This window comes from Amblyomma americanum, chromosome 1 (assembly GCF_052857255.1).
Source record: "Amblyomma americanum isolate KBUSLIRL-KWMA chromosome 1, ASM5285725v1, whole genome shotgun sequence".
Classification (NCBI taxonomy): Eukaryota; Metazoa; Arthropoda; class Arachnida; order Ixodida; family Ixodidae; genus Amblyomma; species Amblyomma americanum.
This window is the reverse complement of record NC_135497.1, coordinates 120,215,033-120,225,315: the sequence shown is the minus strand read 5'-3', so window position 1 is coordinate 120,225,315 and position 10,283 is coordinate 120,215,033. Positions and strand designations below refer to the sequence as shown.

General features: G+C 42.7%; 1 protein-coding gene across 1 annotated transcript in view; it reads left to right on the top strand.

The window, feature by feature from the left end:
* Positions 1 to 4,828: 4,828 nt before the first annotated feature.
* The window catches only part of LOC144113554 (L-fucose kinase-like), a 58,855-nt gene continuing 53,400 nt past the window's right edge, over positions 4,829 to 10,283 (top strand). Inside the window, 5 exon segments of the mRNA XM_077646688.1 lie at positions 4,829 to 5,034; positions 5,128 to 5,279; positions 8,287 to 8,337; positions 9,035 to 9,163; positions 9,906 to 9,975. Coding sequence (XP_077502814.1) covers positions 4,968 to 5,034; positions 5,128 to 5,279; positions 8,287 to 8,337; positions 9,035 to 9,163; positions 9,906 to 9,975 — 469 coding nt within the window. The 5' untranslated portion in view covers positions 4,829 to 4,967.

Genomic DNA, 10,283 nt, shown 5'->3' with positions numbered 1-10,283 from the left:
AGCTATCCAGGCAACTTCAGGCGCTTCTACTCTTCTTGTACAACATGGGTCTTAACTCGCGGTTGTGATTAGCCGGTCTACTGATGCTGGTCTATATGTTTCCATCTCTCTTTTATCCATCTCGTCCCCCATTATGACCCTCTTGTCTTTCCCCACTGCAAAGTATCTGACCAGATGATAACGTCTTCATGCCAACCTCTGCCTTTCTCTCAAACAAACCTGTCTCCCTCTCTCGCTCGCCAAACAAATCCAATCCTACATCACCATTATTCAGGCTCTTGTCCAACACGTCCGTAACGTGCCCGGGGAGACGTGGTTGACGGCCACAGAACTGAAAAGCCCCGAAGAGGGGGCTAAAAGATCAAGCAAAACTTTGGGCCTTCTTAACCAGATTCCTAAAGAAAATGCGAGAGCATTTGTAAGTTGACCCAACCTCAAATATATCAAAGGATCCTCCAAATTTTAGAAGTATAGCCCACCTCAGAAAATTGATTAAGGTGAATTAGTGAGTGATTAAGGCGGATTAGTATGGGTTAGTGAGTGTGTGTAAGGTGGAAGAATGGGTCGGGTTAGTATAAACCCATATGATAATTGAATGCAAGGTACTCGAGCATTTTAGTGACCAGATTTTCAAATTTGGCGTTGCTGATGACGTCCTGACCCTCTCGACCAATCAGGGAATTTCGTTACGGAAAAAAACCGGTGGTTGGGGCAAAAAAAGCTATAGAATTAAAAATTCATTTTCTTTTCTCTCTCTCGACAGGATACGTATCGGTCCACGTGCATGGCCAAACCGAGCTCCTCGTGGATCACACTGTCATGTGCACAGATGGCGCAATTGCAGCGGCCAGGAATCTCACGAAAGGCCACCGATCGAGATGAGTCAGATATGGCCGGATAACGGGTTACGTATGGTCAGCGTCAAAATAAACACGAATAAGACAATAAAAACAAAACGAGTAAAAGGAGCAAAATTTAGCTGAAGGGTCATTTACGCGAAAAGCGACGCGCCAAATCTTGACATTTTAGATTCGGCTGAAAAATTCAAATCAGTTAAGACCAGTACAGGCCTTGTTTTGAAGAAGAAAAAATTGTTCTTTAAATCTGCTGCTAAATGAAAGAAATCGCCTTGATCTGGACATTTTTTCAGGAACCCTTCCTTCCCGAAAAAGTTTGCCTCCGCATATAGTCATGTATTGAGATGCCATGCTGCGTCCCCCAACCCCCCCCTCGCCCCCCCCCCTAAAAAAAACTGCGGATGACGCCATGTTGGTTCAGAATAGAAGAGCCTAAAAGGAGAAAAAAATTCAAGATTTCCTCATTTTTTAAAGTAAATTGGAGTCGAAATTTGAGAGAGAACTTTTTTGCAGTGTTGTCTGAAACCTTGTAACAGCATTCTTAGCGCTAAAGTTGAAAACTCTCCTTGCATTATTCTTTAATTTAATTGCAAGTATCTCGATTTCTGCGAAAACGGCCGCACTGAGGGCCAGGAAACACTATGTTTACCAGGGCGCTAGACCGAACAAAGACAGCCAAATGGTCAGCTCATTCAATTAGTCTCACATATCAGAAAATCGGAAATGTGCTTTTTGTTGTTGGCAAGAAATGATTTTTTTTTAAAGAGTCGCATCAATGTGGCCTCCCTGTTGGCAACACGTGGCGGCGTCCGCTACGGCCGAGTGAAACACGGTCCTTCGATGGCATTCGGTCAGCAAATGATGTGTACTTATACTCTTATACACTGGTAATCAGAGGAAGCATCGTCATTCACCCGATGTGAAAAGGCAGAACCTGCTCCAGCAGCCTTGGTCGTCTAATCATTCTTACGGCAAGCGAAATGACCTCTGAGCAGTATTACGACACCGTCCTCACTTCAATATGTCTGCAGGTGGACGTCCAGTGTACATATACAGGGGAGGAGGTCTCATATTTAATTTAATACAAATGGTTTATTAAAAATTGCATTTGCTATTCACCATTGCTTTGGAAGTTGAATAATCTGGTCTGGCTGATGCCTCAATCAAGCGAAATGTAAATAATAAATGCTCAACCACCTAACACGTTCGAACTGGCTGTTTAAACCCTGCGTTTAGGTCAAAACTATCATGTGAATAACATGGCGCGCCCTGTATACCGTGAGCACGACCGTGAGCATTCCGCCCAAACATAATCTTTAAGGATAACTGAAATGGTGAAATCGCTCCATTTGGCCATCTTATCACAATATGTTCAACGCTGATCGAAGCTACTAAATCTTAGAGTGAGACCGAAAAAAAAAACCATGTTTTACCGACCGTAACAGATGCTGGCGCCACATCAATCCTTCTCCTTTTTTTAAATTAATTTCTCGCCGGCAACGAAAAGTACTTCACTAATTAGTTTTACACGTAAAACTAATTGAATGGGTTGACCACTTGGCTATTTTTGTTTTGTCTAGCACTGTTGCCCACATAGCGTTTTGTAGCCCTCAATTTGGCCGTTTTCGAGAAATCTAGATATATGTAATTAAATTATAGAATAACGCAAGGGCGGTTTTAAAATTCAATGCGAACAATACTATAACAAGGTTTCATGCGATACTCCAAAAAAAGTTCTGTCTCAAAATTTAAGATCCAAGTTTATCTTAAAAAATGTGTAAATCTTGAAATTTTTATCCTGTTAAGCGCTTTTTTGAACTAAAATGGCTGGACCCACGATTTATCTTTGGGGCACGTGACAGGGCATCTCAGTAGCTGACTACATGCGGAGATGAGCTTTTTCGGCAAGGAACCCAGACAACCTCAAAAGTTCTGAGGACTTCCTCAAATGATCAAAACGTCCTCATCCCGAATAGAACGTTTTCAGTACTTTTGAGTACATCAAGGCAAATAATATCCTCGTGAGGATGACCTTAATTTGTACTTTGCTAGAGACTTCAGGATGAAAATTTCTCAAATGTCTTACAACTTCCTATTGCAGAACAATGTTGCGGCATTAAATGAAATAAAACCAGCTTTATCGCATTTGGCTTTCATAACTTAAAGACTGCAGGTTTGATAAAAAGATATTTGTGTACAGTAGTGATGTAATGAAGGAAACTATTGTGACTAAAAAAATTAGCTGTGGTTTAACTACTGCTGAACCTGGTTAAAGAGTAAAAGCTATGGTGTATCGGGCAAGTAGACGAGGCTTAATTGGCGTCTGTGACGTTGAGCGTGTTCCGCGCAGTGGATAGGCAGCGCACCCACCCTGTCACCCTGGCAGGTGGGAGTGAAATTAATGGTTCATCGCGAGAGGTTGGTCACCCAATGAACGCTGCGGCCTATATCCTACCGCCCTTTACCGGCGAATCGAAAGGCCAAAGGTCAAGTGGTGTGACACCATCTGGTGGGCCACTAATGGTAAGGCCACACATGACATCTGGCTCACTTGAAGGTGAACTGGCAACGCACGGTGAATCGCCTTACCTAGCCTAATGAAGCTTTCGCTTCAAAATTATATGCCTTGAGCAGATATCTTCAGATATTATTGCTTTTAAACCTTATGTGCTGCATGCTCCAGATCGGGTTTGACTTTTTTTTTTGGAGGGGGGGGGGGGGGGGGGCACTCGTCTGAGTGGCTTTTCTATTCAGGCGGCAGAATCAAATTTAGAGAGTTGAATGAAACGATTGCACAACCTGTAGGCGACACAAATGCGGTGAACGAGCCAGTCAGTCGTTGAGCGTGGCGAAACTTCAAACTTTTTCAGAATCCAAGTCAAAAGAAGTAAAAAGAGAGCTGCTTCACAACCCTGCGCACACTGCCCACAATAATTAAGCAAACAATATAACGCGCATTCCCTGTGCCAAAACGTCATCTTATGTCCTGAACACAGACGAAGAAGGTCCTTCAAAGGAAATTTTAAGATGACCTGGACATACTGAGGCTGGACAACAGGATTATACTCGCGGACAGCTTTCTATGGCTATGCAGCCAAGGATAGTCAGGAAAGGGAATGAGATCGGCTTTGTCGCATTGTCGTCGCGAGTGGCCTGACCCTGCCCTTGCGACCCTGCACCGCGGTCTCCCCCTTCACCCCGCTGCATCTCTAGCCCGAACAAAGAACAACCAATGTACAGTACTCACGGATTGAAATAGGACATTCGGAGCGCTAACCTTGCAGTGCCACGCGGCATGTGGTAAACCACAGGCCGGCTCATTGGCTACTGGAAGGAACAATTCTGCTTTGTAGATGTTCTCCCTCTCGCGCCATACCACAATGCACCACCTTGGTTCCATGAGCGTCTACGGGCGGCACTCCATGAAGCGACGGCCACGCGCTCCGAAAGTCCTATTTCAATCCGTGAGTACTGTACACCTAATATGTGGAAAAAGGTGCGGCCTTCCCTTTTTTTTCTAAAATACATAGTTTCGAAAATACATTGAGCAATCCCCCCCCCCCCCCACCAGCATCAGTACGAACACGGGAGCGAAAGCGTGAGGGAATAAGTGAATTAAATACGTGTGCAGATTTGCGCCGCATTCATGGTCCTTAATTAATATGGTAGCCATTGAGACGTCAGTGCAAGCAATTTATAATAAATGTCTTCCCATTTGACTTTATTCTCTCACACTGCCTGATAGTTGTGTCGTAAGCACCTGCTTTTTCTTTTTTACTGCGACCATGCACGCACGAACACACATACAGGTACACGTCCCACACATTGAACCCAGATCAAACCGGCGTATACACACCTACAAACTTTCCGCTGTAAACGAGAAAGCGAAACCAATCAACAGCTGATTCGTTTGCTCAACTGGGTCAACCAATCCAAGCCAAGGCGAGCAAGTGTTGGCGGTCTTTCAAGGCTGTTCGAGGGATGTGAAGTTCCTCGACGTTTTGCAAGCAGCGAAGTTAGGGTACCAATTATCGCCGTGTTTTCGATGGTGTCATGTGCTGCTTAAACAACAGCTTATAAGATCCGTTTTGTTTCCATAATTTCAGCATAATGTGCAACTTTGACTGCATTGTGGTGACCTGCTCTTCTCTCAAATGGGCGACTGCAATTGAAGCAGGTAATGCGTGGCAGTAAATCTACTATTCCTTGCCGTTTGTAGTGTTTTCATTTTTTGTTTTTGTGCATGAGGCTTGATTTTCACCTTTTCCAGAACTCCGGGTACTCCAAGCACGGAACATTATTTCGGAATCAGTCAAGATTCTCACCGTCGAAGACCCCGCAAGTAATATCGGCAGCGGAGCTGCGACATTGAATGCGCTCCTGGTAGTGACAGAATTTTTGAGTGCACATAACGGATTTACGGCAAGTATACGCCTGCTCACAACCGATTTTATGATACAGGGTGCGGATTTTACTAGCGCACATTGTTTCTGTAAAGTTAAGCGAAACCATAACATCCCGCATGAAAATGGAGGCACTATTTCCAGTTGAATTTCCATCTGGAGTGGCTGGAAAGGGCAGTTCAATTTCAAATTCTAGCTGGAAATAAAAATTTTCGAACTGGAAGCAATAAAATATTATAGTTGGACACATTTCCAGTTCCTTAATTTTCCGGTTGTAATTTAATGTTTTCCAGCTGCAAAAGGGCATGATTTCCGGTTCCGTAATCCAGCAGGTAATGGAATTTTCATCTGGGTTTACAAGGATGTCTGGGCTGCAATTGTTAAGCTCCGTGCGTGGACAGATAGCGGCTATAAAAAAAAATTGCCTGCCTTGAAGTTGCCTACCATTACCTATCTTGAAGTTTGCTCATTCCGTTGTGCCTTAAGCATCACTTCTCAGCAGCTGATTGCAATTTAAATGGGTTTTTTATTTCTCCATCAGGACTGCTGCAGCACTCAGTGAAATTGTAGCCGTTCTTATATTATTCCGTATACAAGTACGTGGAGTAGGATGGTGAGATGAGTATTTCAACTTTGCAATGCCTCAGATGTTTGCAAGAAGGGGGATGTGGCTGAGATGGGTTTGTCAAAAACACAGTTTCTTGTGTCAAAAAGGAAAACAGGAACACCGACCAAAAGTTGCTGTTAAAAAGGTTAAGACATTTCAGCAGCCATACAGAAGCTTAGGTCACGTAATGTCTTGCCTTGACCAGCATTCCTGTTTTCCTTTTTGACATGAATTTACTAGCAGATCAGACGAGATGTCTTCAAACCTTTTATTTCAGAATGTCTTGTACGTCTGATTCCCCAAGTTGTTTTTGCTGTCACAGAAATTGGGGTACATTGAATGGGGTAAAGGAACATGATAAAGAGAGTGTGGCATCAGTGGAAAGAATAGAAATTGAATGAAAGAAATCATACTAGATGTTTCTTAAAGTTTTGAATCACTGTAAATACTCAGCCTGGTGTGGTAGGGAACACAATAGTGCATGAGAAAGGGGTGCAGAGTCGGGTGGGCAGATGAGGTTAGGAAATTTAGGAGGATTGCATGGCTGAGGTTGGTGCAGTATAGGGCTTGTAGGAGATCATTGCAGGATGCCTTTGTCCTGCAGTGGACATAGCTGGCCAGATGACTATGGCTCTGAATTAAGCCCACAGTTGTTCATTGTATCTTTTTCTTGAAGTTCAGTCATTCACAACATGTTATAATGAGCATGCCTTAAAGAACACCACAAAAACAGTCATGAAGGCCACCATCTTACGCCAAGCGGTGAGAGGTGGCTCGGAAGAAAAGAAAGGTGCAGTGACTTTCTCATTCAGGGATTCAGGGTCAATACCTGAACCAAGCCATGGGAGAGGGGTGGAAGGGGCGGAAAGGAGAAAGAAAGAAGTGTGTAGTGGAAGCTGTGAACGCGAGTCAACGCTTTAATGTTTGATATTCGATATTCGTATAGCTCTCACATGCTCATGGGTCAACCACACAGTTATAGAACCTGTCTTCTCATACTCAAAGCTCCCACTCCACTGCAAGAATTTCTGATTGAGTATAGTGCATGCATTGCTTGGTCTAAGCCCCCTGTGCTCAAGGCAGGTAGTTCAGAGAGTTCTAGCCTTTGAGCACTGAAAACATGTACAGCAGAGCAAATGATCAAATAAACTATAAAGTTCAGTTCACAGGCAACCAAACAATCAATTTGGGTGTGTACGTGGACTGCCAAGGCAACTTCAACATTTCCTCGAAATAGCTGCCATGTAGCACTGATGGCAGTCTGCTAACTTCAACAATGACATCTCCAAGATGGAGAGCTCACTGTTCATTCGCAACATAGAGAATACTTTCAACCTTGAGTTACTCAATAATTCGAATGTGTTCGCTCGCCATTTGTGGAAGAACGAGTATGAATAGTGTTTTCACACAGCATTTCCCTAAACTCATCTCGATGCCTCACACTAACTACATTAGCTGTCATATACGCCTGCTAGAGGGCCTCTGGTGACTCGCATCTTCATTTCTACATGTGCAAACACGGTTCACGTATTTCTGCATTCACATTCTTTATTCTAGCCGCCGCAGTGGCTGAGTGGTTACGGCACTCAAGCTGCTGGCCCAAAAGACGCGGGTTCGATCCCGGCTGCGGCTGTCGAATTTCGATGGAGGCGAAATTCTAGAGGCCCGTTATTCTTACCGATGCCTTTGAAACATTGATAGCCTGTATTTTTTGCAGTGCTCTGTGTGTTTGCTTGCAAATTGCTTTAGAATTAAAATACAGTGTAGTATGGTGCTTGGGCTGTTTACCTTTGTGAAAGTAAAATTGCCCTAGAATTTCCACTGGAGCAGTTTTTTCACTTTAAGGTGTAAAAGACTTTGAGACCACAGGTGTAGAAAGTCTATAAAAAATACTCAGGGCTCAGTTAGTGTTCTTGCTCTCTCTTTCTCTTTCTTTTTTCCTCATTACAAGATTTTGAGTTACTATGTGTCTTTATTAACTTGTAAAGTGTGACTATGCACAGATATAGCATGCTAAAGACACAATGGCACAGACCAAAATTTTTGTCACAAGGTATTAAGATGTCCGTAGCTCTATGGGTTTAGATTAAAGTGAAGTAAAATTGTCGTATACATGTCAGTTATCAAATTTTTTTTTTTTTTTGGGGGGGGGGGGGGGTTGCTTGCACAGGGGAGTTCTCCCTCAGCTCCACCCAATCTGAAACTCGCTGTGACCCTCTCTGAGTGCACAGGTTAGATGCTTCTGTTGTTGCAAGGGAAAGTCCTGTGAATTACTTGGTCAAGATTTAAGATGTGATGAATTAATTTCTGGAAGCAAATGCAAAATTTTATTTTCTGTAATGCAATATATCATTCTTCATTAATATGTCATTCTGACAGTAGAAAGGAATGCCCTAGCATTATCATATTTATTTTACAGGTAATGTCTCCTGATGTGCTTGACAAAAGTCGAATTTTGATCCTGCATCACGTAAGATGTTTGACGTTATTACACAATTTTAACATCACTGCATTATTACTCATTTTTAGCATTTTGTGCAAGTTTCACAGTCTGGACATGTTAAAGTCGGTATACTGTTATAACCGTAATTTCTGATATACAGTCCAAGGAATATACTTGGTTAAAAGTTCAAATTTTGTGGTTTTCAGACTATAGGCATGGACTGTACAGCATTTTTCAGTATCGCTGAATATGGTGTTAAATTCCCAATGCTTGTACTGTTATGAGGTTTAGTGATTAGAGAGGTTTAGTGCACTGGCTGTACGCATTGCTCTTGTGGGCCATGTGCCAAGTGCAAGCAGACTAGTGGAAAAAATTTTCATCTTGCAAAAATTGAGCCTTGCATACGTGTCGAGTGCAGACTGTATACTACCTCGTTTGTTATTCCACTTTTTTTTTACTTTCTGTCATGCAACGTTTCTTTTTCTGTGCAGTGCTGTTAGCATTAACCATAATAGGTGTTGAGCTGTAGTCATGCCTACCAGCTCCAGTAGTAGTAACTATTGGTTTTTATATAATGCCAGTAGTCTGTAGTATTGATGTTTAATTTTTAGCTAAAATTGCTGTGTTTTGCCATAAAACTGGTGTTGGCAATTTTTAATGGTAGTATACAATGACAAAGCACTGAAAGGTTTTTTTTTTTTTTTGTGTATACTTCACTCTACAGAGTAGGGAGTATGCTCTGGAACCATGTGGAAAAGCATTTATGAGCATACCTGAAATTCATGCAGCTTCCACTGACCAAATTACCGGTCGCTCTTCCAACCTTGAGAACCTCCTCAACATTGTCTCTCAGGTACCAAATTCATGCATAATTTTGCATTGCAGCAACTTCGGTAATTCAATATTACATGAAAATTTTGTTGGAACTCTCAATCATTGCAATGTAATATTTTAGATGCTGATGCCTATTTCATGCTTGCTTGGTATATGTTGCAGTGATCTGGATGAAAATAGGTTAGGTAGAATGAAATAGGCTTGGGCAGGTTGGTAATTTGTTGTAACACAGTATGCATAGCGCGCGAAGAACACAGGACGAAGACGAGAAACATCACCAAAGACGGCCATCTGGCAGCCCATTGCAAAAAATGTGACGCAGAACCACCTTGCCATCTCCTGTTCGATAAGACTGTCATTTTGTATAGGCACCATAACGGCTTGACTATGAGAAATCAAGGAAACGTGTGAGATAGCATGGGCAGGAGATCAATGCGTCAGCAGGCCGTCTGTGGCATTATCAAGGAAACAGCTCGATTTCATGGCATGATGGCATGTGGCACTTTTGTTATGTGTTTTTTTAATCTCCTTTCCGTCAGCTGTATCAGTTGCATATATATCCTTCTGGTCTGCAGTAAATCCGCTGTGTTGAAAGTTAGTGCTTGTCCTGTCTTGTTTTCGTTCTGCGTTCTTCCCATGCTATGCTTACTGTGTTAAGTTAGGTAGCGCGCAACTTGCAGCCTAGCCATATCTCACTGTAATTGAGTTTTCCTAGTTTTTTCTGATGCAGCACAAGCTCGCTTTGCTTCCTCCAATGTCAGATGCTAGAAAATGGCCCTCCAGGAGTTTGGGTGTGCAGCACTGACATGATACTGACCTGCACTGATGTCGGTATGGTTACCTTTTTCAGTTACTCATTAAATGGCTTCTTGTGTACCAGAACTGAGGGGCCAGTTGCGAAGCCCTCTGTGGTGTGGTCCCCCAGGTTAATTTCCTCCACCTTACATATTTAATATACTGTTAAGTCTCTCTACATAAAAGTTTTGCCTTTGCATTTCTCCTGCAACAAAATATGGTCACTTCAGCTCAATTCAAACCTATCACGTTGTGCCTAGTATAAGAATGCCACATATAACCACTGAGCAGCTGTGGTTTGTAGTCAACTTCAGTCAAACCTTTCTGGCTCTATTAATTCCTTG